Below are 15,170 nucleotides of genomic sequence, written 5' to 3' on the forward strand. Positions count from 1 at the left end.
CTTAGTTTACATTAATTGATCTACTGTGCTGATTCAATGATTGTAGCTTTATTTAGTTTGCTTTGCGATCCTGTTTACACGTCTTCATCTATTGTATATCGGTAATTACTAAAAACTGGATCATTGTATAATGCAATTCCAGTGATTTGATTGGCTTAGCGGCCATGGTATGTGAGCCTTATACCATGCCATGTGGTGAATTTTTGGTTGATGATTCTCACGTTGTTAACCAAATACCTGTTTTTTTTTCTCAACAGTTGTTGGAGAATTTACTGATAAAACGTCTGAGCAAAAGACGGTTAAGCTTGGTGATACCTTAATCTTCGACTGCCCTGCTCATCAACCTAGCTTCGGCGTCAGCTACTCTTGGGAAAGTAATAAATACGCCACCCAGCTCCAAAGGAACAAAAGGCGAGCGATATCGCAAACTGGAAAGCTTTTCATCATGAATGTTACCGAGGCAGACGTTGACGAGATACATGATGCAGGTGGAATCAAATGTAAGATGTTTGCCGCAAACCATTTCGAGACGTCGGGACGCTTGACATTGAAACTTGAAGGTAAAAAAGGATTATTTTGTGTAATTGATAAAACACAACGAAGAGTGTTTCGTCCGACTTCCAAACATTGAGAAGAGGGTTAAAAACGAGGCGCAGCAAGAATATATGGCCAAAGGCGGCCCACTCTTAGGAGTGGGAAACCTAGGAAGTGATGACTCGCTAAAATGGCCTCAAATCAGCACAAAATAGCAAACAGACAATAGGTAATACCCCTTAGAAGCAAGATATGTCATTTTCATTAAGACCTTTCCAGTGTTTGTACCTCCTAAACCCGATCGTAAATATTCTCATACAAACTCCCGATCTTATATCGCCGTGACCGCCATTACATCGCTCACAGCTTAAGCTTTGGCCGCCTGTGGTATGGATATGGCTGGATGACAAGACCTACCACACAGTATACCATGTTCTCCTTTGACTTACCATTTTATCGCTGAAGTTTCTTAGCCAAGTAAGTAATTTTGTGAGCGCTTTGGTACGTAAACTGTACACTAAGTTATCAAATGTCATGTAATCTGTATAAAGCGGTAACTTAGCCATTCCCCGAGGGTGAGGGTTTAAAGGGGAAGTATCACGCAAATTTGCTCTCATTTCAAAACCCCAAAATGTTTGTCTGTCAGCACAAACAAAATAATACTGTCAAGTCTGTTATAAATTATCACCCCAGTGCAACAAAACTGTCGATTAGTGCCTCTGGCCAGAGACAGAGTAGGCCGGTCCGGCTGGATTGACATATCAACAAAGATTCTCCTATATTAACATAGATGTCCTCCACACTAGTTCACTTGTGTCTCTGTTTTTTCCAAAGATTAATAAGACTTATTGTTTAACTTTTAGCTCACGACATATACAGCTATTTCAATTAACGTTGTCGGATCAAAGTATAAAGCTATAAGACAAGACCTCAAGATTCTGTGGATTTTTTTTATGAATAAGTTCATCAAAATCAGCTATGCCTCGTCTGTCCAATGAAGATATACGATGGCGAGCCATTTGGATGAAAGAAATGTCAGGATACCAAATGGATGAGGTATCAGCCTCTTTAAGGATGTCTTTTAGCTTTAAGCTTTGATCCGACAACGTTAATTGAAATAGCTGTATACATCAATGTTTCAGGAGAGGATTTAGCAGAAGACAGTCCTCCAACATGGGCTGTTACACCGGCTAATATGGAAGTAGCCGTTGAGGGAAGGAAAAAAGAATTGTATTGTCTTGCTCTTGGAAGGTGAGTGCCTTTTATCCCTTGATAATATGCATGAAAAAATGTCTCGATTCTGATTGGCTAAGAGAGATGCAGTTTTCAGGAAACACAATTCAGAAAAATAGCTATTCAGTGCAGAAAAAGGGAAATTCAAAACAAATTGGAACGGTTTCCGAAGTAAATACGAAGAAACTCTAAGACATGCCGATGGTCATCCGAGGTATGGCGAAGGTCGCCGAATTTCACCCGGTACCTTCCGAAGATAGCCGAAGATCATTTGAAGACTCTCAATGGTTTCCGAAAGTTTTCCCAAAGACTTCCGAAGACTTCCGAAGATTACTCGAAGACTCCCGAACATATCCGAAGACTACCCAAAGAATTTCAAAGAATTCCAAATATCAGTTGAATTCAACATCATTGGAATTTTTGCCAATCATTTATGCTTCTGTAATTTTGTTAGTCTTTGAAACAAAAATTCCTCGTGCTTATTTATTTCCAATTGCACTCGAAATCATGTGGTTACTCGTATAAATAACAAAAAGAACATCTGTGACGCGTGCTTACTCGCCATAGTTTCACATAAATAGGGGATATTATATGACCGCGCGGAGATACGAAATGTCTCTTCGAGTGTTGAATAATTTCTTTTTTCATCACGAGAAGAGAATTTCGCATCTCCAAGCGGCCTTGTAATGTTCTGTTTATTATATAAACACCAATGAAATACCAAATCATTGCAAAAGGCGCGATTTATTTTTTTATGTTAAAAAACGAGCAGGAGTGTTTTATCGGGTTTAAAACCACAAAGCGCAGCCCAGTGGTTTTAGACCTGATAAAACACGTGCTGCGAGTTTTTTTTTTTTTTAACGGCTTCAAAAACATTTCTGGAAAAGCGTGTGTCAATAGAGCTCATGACAATTATGCTTTTATGAACGTTGGAAATTAGCATACGAGAAAAACATCGCATAGTTTTATCAGCTGATAAAACACCGCGTACTTATAAAAAGAAGGTTTATCGATATAAAGTCATTGCACTGATGTATTATTGACCATTTGATGGGCAATGGGCTTATGAATTATTAATGAGGTTTTGAATTAGCCATAGAAACGGTGATCTTTTCACGTGTGAAGATATATTTTTGCGCGAAAGCTCACCTGGTATTTCTCTTTTTACGGCAGGTCTGCGCCTACGATAATTTGGAGGAAGAATGGATCGAAAATTGAAGCTGCTAAAGCTGAAGCCGATTTCTACATTCCGAAGGAATTTCAAAGTAGATCCTTGATTATTAATAAAGCACGAAAGGACCAACACGATGATGTGTATTCCTGTGAGGCAGAAGTCAATAACACTGTTGTATTGAAACACAGTTTTATCTTGAGGGTGGAAGGTAAAGCATTTTATTATCATTATCATCATCGTTACCGTTATAATTATCAATACCAGTATCATCGTAATTGATATCATCATCATCATCATCATCATCATCATCATCATCATCATCATCATCATCATCATAAAAGAATAAAATCACCTTTATCTGGCATGTCAGATATCGGCGATTAAATTCACCGGAATTCGCCAAGTGTGCCCATTCCCGCGATTTTCTTCGCTAATTGCTGTGAATCGCCAGCAAAGCCAACTCGTCAGGTTGGGCGATTTTATCACATGAGTTTTCAAAACTGCCACATCGCCGCGATCGGCGAAAAAAATCGCCAGGTGTGTCCGCTTCAGTCGGTGGCGGAAATCGCTTGCGATTTTCGGTGACGATCAAATTCGCCGCGATTTGCGTATAAAATCACCAGGTAGGTCGCTGGCTTAAGCAAACGTTACAGTCAGACATTTGATGTCACTCAACTAGACATTTGTACCGAGGCGTTCTCTGATTACTTTCCTACCTTTGAGTCTAGCAATGATGAAAGTATGTATTACCACACTTACAAGGAACGTCTTTCTTTAGTTTCTCCAAGATGGATGTCATCTGGTCCTCCAAAACGTAAAATAGTCATTGATATAAACGGAAATGAAACAATAACTTGTGATGTGATCGCAGAGCCCCCACCAGAATTTTCGTGGTACAGAGATGGGCAGCCCATATTTCAGCCAACGTGAGTTTATTTACTATAGTACTTCCTCCTAAATAGTCGATCCTCGGTACACCTCATGCAGTTAATAAGACTTTCACAATCTCCTAATCTTTTATGTAAGTATTGAGTTTAGAAAAAGCGAAGGTAGATGCATTCTTTACTCCGACTTTAAAGCAGAATTTTAATTTTATTCTTACCAGATTCGCTCTGTGTGTTATTCAAGATGCTAGCTCAGCAAAACCAGAGATTGAACCGCATCAAACCAAAGTCAATTTCAGCCTCGCTTTCACTCGAAGGCCAGGCCGCCAGGCGCTCGACTGTAAAATAACGATTTTTCGTTTATTTTTTGCTTTACACAGTTCAAGTGACAGCAGGATAAGAGTGGAAAACAACAAGTTACATTTTACAAAAGTAGGCTTGTACGAGGATGGAGTTTATCAGTGTGTGGCTGAAAATTCCCACGGCATGATTGTTTCGTCCACTTGGGTCCATATTTCGAGTGAGTGTTCAGTCTTTTAAAAAACTTATTTTAATCCCGGAGGTAATTTAAAATAGCTTTCCAGCGTATTTTTACAATTTGTTTACACTCATATAACTGTCATAAAATGTCTTCGTGTGTTTTCGTAGTAGTAGAATAGGCCATCTAATTCCGAGTTGCTTTAAACGTTGTTATGAAAGCGAGGCTAAGTGCAAAGATATTTATGATGAAAATTAGTTTTTATTCATATGCAAAGAAAACAAAGAAAACTAATTTTCATATGAAACGCTTTGCACATAATGAGGTTCACAAAAACTCGGAAATGATCTATTTGGTCCGTCATACAAATGTCTCATATTACTTTGTACTTAATTTTATACAGGGCCCCCGTTGATACCAGTCCTGCGACTGAAGGGATCACCTTGTTTAAATATTCATTATTATTATTATTATTATTATTCTTATTATTATTATTCTTCTTCTTCTTCTTCTTCTTCTTATTATTATTATTATTATTATTATTATTATTATTAAATCAAGAAGCACGTGAAACTAACCACAAAACAATACCGAAGTGGGAAATTAAATGTAACGTTTAAACAAAGATGTCCAGGGGTTAAAGTAATATCAGCTATCTAATAGTATGCTGATTAGCATCAATCTGCCTCCCGTACCAGTCTACAATTCAATTCAATTCAATTCAATTCAATGAACTTTAACTTCTTTTGCCTATTTACAACAGGAGAATGTAACGAACTAAACAACAACCTTTACTGAAGGGTAAATATAAATTAAAGAATAGTTAAATTAAAAAAAAAAAATAAAGGAAAGACGTTTGGACAATCCAAATAGCTGTAAGCTGTAGGGTTCATCGAGTGGATGGCCCAAAATTGTTAAGAATCCTTTACCTTTGTTTGTATCGAATCGTTGGTGTGGCTATCTTCTCGTGTGCTGTCACAGCTGCTGAAATCGCCTTACAAGGCGTGCCACTGAAGTGATACTTTATTTTTTATTCAAACTATACATTAGATGTAATGTTTAAAAAACGAGCAGGAGTGTTTTATCAGGTTTAACACTACAAGGCGTAGCCAAGTGGTTTTAGACCCGATAAAACCCGTGCTGCGAATTTTTTGAACGGCTTCAAAAACATTCCTGGAAAAGCGTGTGTCAATAGAGTTCATAACAATCATGCTTTTGTGAACGTTGGAAATTAGAATACGAGAAAAACACCTCATACTAATAAGGAGGAGGTTTATAGATATAAAGTCACTGCATGTGATGGATTATCGACCATTTCATATGTCAATGGGCGTATGAATTATTAATGAATTTTTGAACTTCTTGTAAAAACATGAAAACTAATAACCATGCCACGGAAGGTTTTCTATCTTGTGGCTGTACAGTCAGGAGGGGGTGAGGTTGGGGCTGAAGGTGAGGGTGAGGGTGAGGGTGGGGGTGCGATTGTTATCAGGTATGTCAGTGACGGGAAATGCCAAGAACGTTTGGGGTTGTTGAAGTGTTTCACTTGGTCAACTGATCAATAGGCCGTTTCCGAGTTGTTTTGAACCTCGTTATGAAAGCGAGGCTTCATGTTGTTATTATGAAAATTAGTTTTGATTCATATGAAAAGAAAACTAATTTTCACATGGAAAGCTTTGCACTTAGCCTTGCTTTGCTAATGAGGGGCAAAGCAATTCGGAAATGGCCTATTAAATGTTGATCACTACTCTTTGTATTTGCAGCCAGGGTACCATCTTTTGGAAACACGGACTTTGGTCCATTTTATCTGTTTAACAACACAGAAGGGCGTTTGAAATGCGACCCAGACGCTGCCCCACGCCCTTTTGTGTTTAAATGGTACAAGGAAAGTCAAGAACTCAACTCAGCGCCTTACAGAGTGCAAGCCGATGGGACCTTGGTAATTGACATGGTTGACAGCAAACGTGATGCTGGTGAATATAAATGTTTTGCCAAGAGCATCTTGGGGAACGCCACGGCGAAAGGACAAGCAACAGTTTTTGGTAAGAATCAACACGTGTTATTTTTCCCCCACTACAAAATTCAAAGAATAAAACTTACAAGGCTTTGAGGGATGGCGCGTTGGACAACCAGGCCCAAGACTTTATTTACGCAACCATCGTTACGTAATGTTTAAAAACGAGCAGCAATGTTTTATCGGGTTTAAAACCACAAGGCACAGCTGAGTGGTTTTAGACCCAATAAAACACATGCTGCAGGTTTTTTGAACGGCTTCAAAAACATTCCTGGAAAAGCGTGTGTCAATAGAGTTCATAACAATTATGCTTTTGTGAACGTTGGAAATTAGCATACGAGAAAAACACCGCATACTAATAAGGAGGAGGTTTATCGATATAAAGTCACTGCATGTGATGTATTATGGACCATTTGATAGGTCAATGGGCTTATAAATTATTAATGAAATGCTACGAGCATCACAATCGGATGCGTCAACCCCCCAAAACAACCTGTTGGAAAAAATGGGGATCGCGTACCCCCAACCACTGCTGTGGTGCTACTTTTACAGTTTTAAAGGGAACCTCCACTCCGACAACAAATTGACGGTAAATTATCGGAAATAGTGTCTTAATTCAAAATTTTATTTTAAAAAGTAGAAGTAATATTCAAGTGTGCTAAAAAATTAGATATTTTCGATTTTAAATTTCCCGGGGGCCCCCATTTTGGATTTCATGACGTCATACGGTTGCCACTATTGTCACTAAATAGATGTTCTTTTGTTTAAAACAACTGAGCAACCGTCATGAAATCGAAGATGGCGGTACCCGGGAAATTTAAAACGAAAAATTGGCTATAATCAAATCTGTTTTGTCTGTCAAAAAATCTTATTTCCATGTTTTCCAACGAAATTTGAAATTAGATTGTATTTTCAACAATTTAACGTTAATTTATTTCAAGAGTGGATGTTTCCATTAAGGTACTTTGTACCAAGAACATACTTCAAGAAGTACATGCCTGGCAGGTGAAACTAAACTAAACGGCGAGACCGACTGTAGAATGGCACAGCTGAATTCTCCAAATGGCTCCTTTTGAAAGCAACACTAGCACCGAGATCTATATACATCTTTTTCAATTTTTTACTGAAAATTAAGAACTAGTTATTTAAGCAGAGTCTTCCTTACGCCGCGGCTCAAGACAATCAGTGGGCCTCCAAATCTGTTTATAAGTGGTTTATTTTTCGGGAGTATATTTAGTTTTGTAGTCTGGGATGCAAGCCTTTTTGTTACTGTAAACAGCAGACAATGTTTAGATATGAATGTTGGCAAAATTGAAAATGGCTTAGAACTGACCCTCAATCTTCATCTTTGATTATACTTTGTCTCAGAGAAAACAAGGATCATCGTAAAACCAAAAGATCTAGAGGTGGAGGAAGGTACCCGTATTGACCTGCGATGTGAGGCTGCAGCCGATCGCTCGCTGGAGCTACGATACTCTTGGAAAAAAGACAATGCTGACGTGATGTACAATGAAAGGATCGAGTGGCGGGAATCACTAAACGTTCTGACGATTGCTGATATGACTTCTGATGACTCTGGTATTTATACTTGTGTTGCGTATACACCTGGACCAAAGAATTCAGAAGATAAGGCCTCCGCTAGAATTGATCTTACAGGTAATACAGCGAAAACTTGGCCACGGGTCACTTCCCTTCAATCGCTATGTTTTATTTCCCATCTCAACCACCAAAAACATTCATTGATTAAGGTGTTAACCCTTATCATGACTAATTTCCTTTTTCTCTTTTATTTTTTATTGTTGTGACCTCAAATTGAAGCTAAAGCACCTGAAATGTCGTTTGTAGCTCGAACCCGTAACCCGCACGGGGGGGGGGGGGGGGGTGGTAGTCAATATAATGGACTTTACGGGGAGGAGCACATTTTTCAGGACGTAGGTGTATATAGCGGTAGGGATTTCACAAGGCGAAATAAAGAAAAGGTTAGTAAAAACTTTCATTTAGGTATTTAAAAGGGGCTTTCAAAATATCTCGAACAGACGGAACGAAAAAACATAGAGTGTTTAATTCTGCTGTAGGTATGTGAAAGCCGCGAGGAGTACCATTTCCCATGGAAGGTATATGAAAGGGTAACCTTTCCTGTCAAAAATGGTATATAAAAGGGTAAGGGTTTGGATCTCGGGACGGAACCTATCTTGAGTATCTCCCCCACCCTCCCCTCCCTAGGGTCGGGTCGTGGCCGGGGAAGGAAAACTAAATTTACGATTGAACAGAGATCTATCTATTTACGCCGTACAATGTCAACTCTCAGTTACCTGTTAGTTTGGGTTCAATTATATGCTAGATAAACGCCACAGGCATATGGGTTTAATTTGAAAACACTCTTTACTAATTTGGAGCCCTATCTGAATTAAGAAAATTTAGACCGTGAGATGATGTTTCTTTATTTTTTTCTTTAGGCGTTCCTTACCCTCCAACAAATCTTCAATTATCTTCTGACTGCTCCAATCGAAAGACAACTCTCACTTGGATCACTGATCCGTCTAATAAAGCCACAATCACGCATTTTCTAATCGAACAAAAGTCAGATTTTCCCGATGATGTGTGGCAAGTGACTGCAAATGTCACATATCTTAATGCTAGGTCTTCAGTCTCATTAAATCTCACCGGATGGGCCACACTTTATTTCCGCATGAGAGCTGTGAACCACTTTAGACCAAGCCGTGCCAGTTTACCTACGTCCAGCGTCTGCCGAACTCAACGCGGAGGTATGTCTTAATTCGTTTTGTGTTTCCTTGTGAGGGAACCAAAGCTTACAAGCCTTAATGATTTTTATTAGGTTTCCTCGCCAGTTATTTATTATTATATAATTAATTATTTTAAATATTTACTCGTGATGGCAAATAAAGTATTGTATTGTATGTCTGCTATTGCTTACAAGGAATAACGGTAACAGAATCCAATCTTCGTTTTCTGTGCTTTCGATTTCCTCAATCATTTGCCATAGCTCTGTAAATAATTAGATAGATAAATAAATAAATAAATAAATAAATAAATAAATAAATAAACAAACAAATAAATAAATAAATAAATAAATAAATCAAAATAAGTTCAATGTATTCAGCGCGGCTCAATAATTAGAGATACTCTCCACATCGACTTGGAATTTGGAAATGGTGGTTTTTGAGGAGTAGAAAACCGGGGTACCCGGAGAAAAACCTCTTGGAGCAAGGACGAGAACCAACTGACAAACCTTACCCACATATTATGTCAAGTTCGGAAATCGAACACGGGTCAAATTGGTGGGAGGCTAGTGCACTCACCACTGCGCCATCCCTTTCCCCAATAGTCAAAGAGAACATTTATAGTAAGTTTATTGTGAGGCCCCGACAAGAATAAAATTAGAATCTTCAGAAGCTCAAACACAGTTGAGGTATCCTAGGCAATGTTTAGGGTGCCAAAATGAAAGTCCTGGAGTCGCTGGGTTCAAATCCCTCCCAGTCCACTAGGATTTTTAGCCGTGTCAGTTGTGTTAACGTGAAACTGAATGCTGGTGGGGAGAGGGGAGGGGTGTACTTCCAGAATTTTTGGTGGGGTGCGTGGCTCCGTTGTCCAAAGCCAGACCCTATTTCAGACCAAAATATTCAATTTTCTGGTGTGTAAAAAACCAGTAATAAACTGTGTTTGTAAGGTACGCAAAGCCAGAGAGGCATACCTCATCGACAGAGGTCAAACTCTTGAACCCTCAGTTATTAATAGCTAGGAGAGGGGAGTCTTGAACATTTTACCCGTCTTTCATCTTCTTACGTTATGTAAAGAACTCATCGTGACGTATTTTGTTTTCGTCTTCCACGTTGTAACTTTAGCTATTTTGCTTTTGCCTATTTACCAGTTGTATTTTCAAATTGTAACGTTTTTGTTTATGTAACTTTAGCCTATGGTTTTCAGGTATCTATTGCAACTGTTTAAAATTGTAACATATCTTGCCACAGGGTTAGTCTCAAACATACCCTGAAGAAGAAAACTAAGGCCGTGCCTTTCGAAATATTGGAAAATATACTTCCCTAACCGTGAAATCAGCCTTGCTCTTTTTTTACATTAATTTTCTGGTGCCCTTTTTCACGTGTGGCCTCTAAAATTCGTACCTCGTTGTCAGTCTTTCAGACCAAAATGGTTAAAATCTTTACCATAATTATTTCAAACCAAAGCTTCTCGAAAACCATACCCTATGGGGCCGTAGATACCTATATAGCTAATATGGAGAGGGATACCTCCAGGGAGATGGGGAGTCGGCCCTACTAGTAGATCGTACTATAATCACTAACCGAGGGTAGATAAAGGGGATAGTCTTGGTACTAATTCCAGCTGTGCACTGTTCCGATTTAACAGCCCCAGATACATGGCCCGACAACTTAAGGGGAATTGCAAACAAGGCAAAAATGCTGGCTATTACTTGGACTGTAAGTAGACCGAAGATCAACCTAGACACATCCAGGAGTAGATCGAAAAACTATAAAAATAAAATTAAAAAAAAATAAACGAGGATCTGTACTTTTGTTTTGGTCTCATGTTGCCAAAGCATGGCATCATTTTTTTTTTATCATTTAATTTGTGACAATTGATGTTTGATTTTCCCAGCCCATGCCAAAAATAGACTGGAATGCGCCAGGTCTTTACTACAAACTCTGGTACGGCCGAGTGGGTGAGATCTTGACGGAGGTCCCACAATTTAGGGACCCAGGAAGAAACGTGTTTAATGTACCAGATGCTGGTTATTATACACTATACCAGTTCCAGATTCAAGCTGGAAATGATGAGGGCTTGGGGCCCAGGAGCCCCTTGGTAACGTCTTATTCAGGACAAAACGCACCTGATGGAAAACCAGAGCACCTCACTGTAGAGACTACGACGGCACGCAGTGTTAAGCTTTCATGGACGCCAGTTACTTTCCCTAGTGGAAGTGTGGATGGGTACAGGGTAAGTGGCTTGAAGAACCTTAACCTATGGCAATGAAACTTGAAGAGTGTATAGAAAGTTTAAAACACGTGTTTTCAAGTTCCTAAAATGTGGTGACAGCGACAGCATATAGCGTGAAATAACGTTATAATTTTTGAACAGCTACCATCTTAGATCTGCCATCTTGAATCGTTCGATCGATTTCTCCACAACCTCTGCTTAACTTGTTTCAGAAGTGAGCAAAACCAGTACAACAACATTAAATGATGTAAAATTGAAAATGATAGGACTGAGTGGAGTTCGATTCGATCTGTGATCATACCAATGATTAATTTGTTTCATCACTCATATGATTACAGACCGAATCGGACGACAAAAATTAGTAATTAATCATAACAATGACAATTTTCAAGATCAAATTGATGTGACAAAAGGGAAAAAATACCCTCGAATACGAGGGAAGGAAGAAATCTTCACATTGTGAGAGTTGCTGTCGCTATAGAAACTGTAATTAGAATTGTGATTGGTGGATTAGCCCAGAGATATTAATGTGATTGGCTCATAGGACTGTCCGATTATAGCTTTGCAGGATAATTGATGTAAAACTAAATGTAGCACTTTTCGAGCCAATCACGTTTAAGGAAATTGTAATGGTTACGATTAATTCTATAATCTATCGAATAATTATCTGAAACAAGTGCGCTTTACTGTGGAAAGACAAAACAGCCAATGATGTCCATGGCTTGATTGCAGCCAAATAAATGCAAGCTAACTAGCTTACTAGGTTTTATTAAACTGGGATTGGATTACAACAACTAACGCATAAAATTGTGACGTTATTTCTTTCCTTTTCTCGCCGAAAAAAATTGGCCAACTGTTATCAAATCGAGTTATCGGCTGACCACGTGACCTGTTTTGTCCAATGAGAACTCCGGGAAATTAATCGTTAGGTTATAATTGAAGAAATCACTGGTAGACATGAAACGTATTGATAGTTCAATGTGTTGTGCAGAAGCTGAAAATGATACAGGTCAAACATGCCCTCTTCAAAAAAATCGTCACATTTGTTAAAAGTGAGACCTTTTAATTTGATGGGCTACCATAAAGTGACTATGGAGGTTGCTTCCGCTATTTTAAACACTGAAGGTGAGAAAGCGAGAGGCCCGAAGTTGGTTGTTGCTACTACTGTGAGACAGCAAGAAGCTCTACAGGTCGTGTAAGGGAAAGGTTTTCTCATCGGTTTGCATTCGTCTTCACAGATTTATTACTGGGGTACAAGCCGCGTCCACGCAAAGCGACGTAAACGCGCCATTCCAAGCTATGCGACCTTCAATACTGTGGCAAATGGGACTACGGAGAAACACACGGTCACGGAGTTAAAGCCTTACACTAACTATAACATGGCAATGAGGGCTTTCAACAGTGGTGGTGAGGGACCGACGAGTGTTGTGGTGCTTGCCCAAACGGACGAAGCTGGTAAGCTTACGACACCTTACGGCACCAAAACTGTGCCACACTGCGACCGTAATAAGTCGTTAAACGGTACGACGCGACGACCGTAAAACACAACGACGACGACGTCAACGAAAACGTAAGAAGACAATAGTTTTAATTAGCAAGAGGCTGGCTCTGCACGTGCATTAATTTCTTTGCCGTCCTCTGCAAAACAACAACGTGAAATGGCCAAATTGAAGGTTTCGTGGAGAACGTGAACGCATGATGATTAATTTTTCTTTCTCTTTCTGAACTTTAAAGGCGCCCCTTCGACGTTAGCTCCTAGATAGTTCGGTCACATTACACAAACTGAAAGAGTACAAATCATCGCCAATTTCTTCAGAAGACGCGAACGCAATTTTTTAAGTTCCGTTTCCGTCGGCGACGTCGTCGTCTTTGCCTAAGGTTCCTATCGTCCGAGCCAGAAGACGTTATAAGTACTTGCGCATGCACACACCGACCTTAGAAGCCACAAAAGATTACACACCGTCAAACACAAACATAAACAAAAAACAAATGTAGCAAAACATTGATAAAGATGATATCATGACGGAAACAAAACGATGCACACTTGAGTATTGGACTTTTCTTAATCGAATTTTTTTTAATCAAGTCTGTTTTACGTAAAACATTAAGTTGTCATTTTAAGGAGTTAGTTTACTAATCTTGTGAGCCGGTTTGTAATTGGAATACACTGTTATAATAAAAATAGACGGTTCCTGGTACTTACATTAAAGGGAACAGATGGGTATTAGGCAGAACTAATGACAGTAGCGAAGTCTTTGACTCCTAAGAAAAATGCAACCGTTTAAGTCAGACATTCAAAAGTATGCGACAGGTTTTAATTTCTTTTTGAACTGATAAATTTCTCTTTTACGCAGAACCCGGTCCTCCAACAAAAATCAATGTTTACCCATTTGATAAATATATCCTGGTGACATGGCAGCCACCGCTGGAACCCAATGGTATCCTTACCAGTTATCGAGTGGGGTCAGAGGCGTACACTGATTTCGAACCTGAAGATGTTGTGGTAGAGATGCAGGAAGTCGATTCACTTGTGCATATAAAATTGCTGGAGAAACGGGAGCCCGAAACAAAATACGTCGTGGAAATACAGGCACAGACAAGCAGAGGATGGGGAACGAGTGTAAGGAAGACAACAAGAACTGTTAAGTGGGCTGGTAAGTTGGTCGATCTTGTCAACTAGCATGGAGGAAAAATCTAAAAAAAATAAACGTTTTTAAATATCGGAAAATGAACGGTTACTTATGGGAAAATAACAGTTACTGCGTAGTAGCTGTAACTTTACTGTTAATTTTATCCTCCGACGCAAAATTATTTTTGCAATACTTTCAAGTGGTACTGCTTAGTTGGTCAACCATAATTTCCCAATTCCAAAGGGGCCAAGAAAATTACTGAGATATTGAAATATGAACAGTATTATCGCGAAATAATGCTCTTGGTAGTTCAAAATTAAGGTTTTCATTCACAGATGCACATTTTTTTAAAGCAGTGCCTGATTAAACATGAATGCTTTAGAAAAGGAGAATCGACAGTCACGTCTACACAGGAAAAAATAAAGTCCAACCTTTCAAATGAAACTCTTGCGCAGTACTTTCCCATGGTGTTGTTAAGTATGAGGCACAGGGTAAGCTAGTGGATGAAATCCTGATGTGTGATCATTGAAAAGAAATTTCTCAAACAATACTTTTATGTTATGTTGTTAATTTTGTTTTACTATTGTTATCAGTATGATAATGATGACGACTGATGATGATGATGATGATGATGATAATGATGATGATAATGATGATGATATGCAGGGTCTTCAATATTCGTACCGACCAATTCCGTGAATGCCAAGCAAAAACAGGTTGCTCAAAGAAGCTCAAACTGCAAGCTAACCCTCAGAATTCCTCACACCGTTCTAAATTAAAACCTCTAGGGACCCTAGGAACATTTCCAAACTGACACTAGAACGTCAGTAGACCTGCACCCTTCAAAAGCTCTATTTTCACTGGACCCTTGTAATCTAGAACTCCATTGTTTTTTTTTATGATTGGAAGAATTAGTTTTCTGTTGTTCTTTCTTTTGTCCACTCGGACAACCTTGTAATACGTTGCAAACGGAGCAGGTCGCCCCAAGAAAATAGCCATCGGTGCACTGCTGCAGAGAAAGTAGTCTTTCTCCTGTCATCTGAACCAAAAAATGTATCGAAGGCTACGTTCTTCCCAGAGCCCCCACTATCGCTGGCAATATCTCGCTATTTTAATTTTCTATCACCTTGCTCATTTGGTGGGACTGTTACAAGATAAAAGAATAATGGTAATTTATTATTTGTTCCTTTGATAGCCCCCGCCAAGCCAAACAGACCCGCTGTTGAAGGAACGGCCGTGGACAAGGTCA

General features: G+C 39.1%; 1 protein-coding gene across 3 annotated transcripts in view; it reads left to right on the plus strand.

The window, feature by feature from the left end:
- The window catches only part of LOC146463206 (fibronectin type III domain-containing protein-like), a 112,853-nt gene that overhangs the window by 90,471 nt on the left and 7,212 nt on the right, over positions 1–15,170 (plus strand). For 2 of the 3 annotated variants that reach the window (XM_085084754.1, XM_085084752.1), the window contains exons 4-16: positions 258–560; positions 1,677–1,785; positions 2,941–3,149; positions 3,720–3,867; positions 4,206–4,345; positions 6,067–6,345; positions 7,686–7,973; positions 8,774–9,082; positions 10,704–10,774; positions 10,953–11,291; positions 12,530–12,746; positions 13,646–13,945; positions 15,117–15,170. The exon at positions 15,117–15,170 is cut by the window's right edge and continues 69 nt beyond it. In XM_085084754.1, the coding sequence (XP_084940880.1) occupies positions 258–560; positions 1,677–1,785; positions 2,941–3,149; positions 3,720–3,867; positions 4,206–4,345; positions 6,067–6,345; positions 7,686–7,973; positions 8,774–9,082; positions 10,704–10,774; positions 10,953–11,291; positions 12,530–12,746; positions 13,646–13,945; positions 15,117–15,170 (2,766 nt within the window). The remainder of the gene's footprint in view (positions 1–257; positions 561–1,676; positions 1,786–2,940; positions 3,150–3,719; positions 3,868–4,205; positions 4,346–6,066; positions 6,346–7,685; positions 7,974–8,773; positions 9,083–10,703; positions 10,775–10,952; positions 11,292–12,529; positions 12,747–13,645; positions 13,946–15,116) is intronic. The other variant, XM_085084753.1, reaches the window with a different exon arrangement.

The sequence above is a fragment of the Pavona decussata genome, unplaced genomic scaffold, assembly GCF_977016875.1.
Source record: "Pavona decussata unplaced genomic scaffold, jaPavDecu1.1 SCAFFOLD_180, whole genome shotgun sequence".
NCBI classification, from domain to species: Eukaryota; Metazoa; Cnidaria; class Anthozoa; order Scleractinia; family Agariciidae; genus Pavona; species Pavona decussata.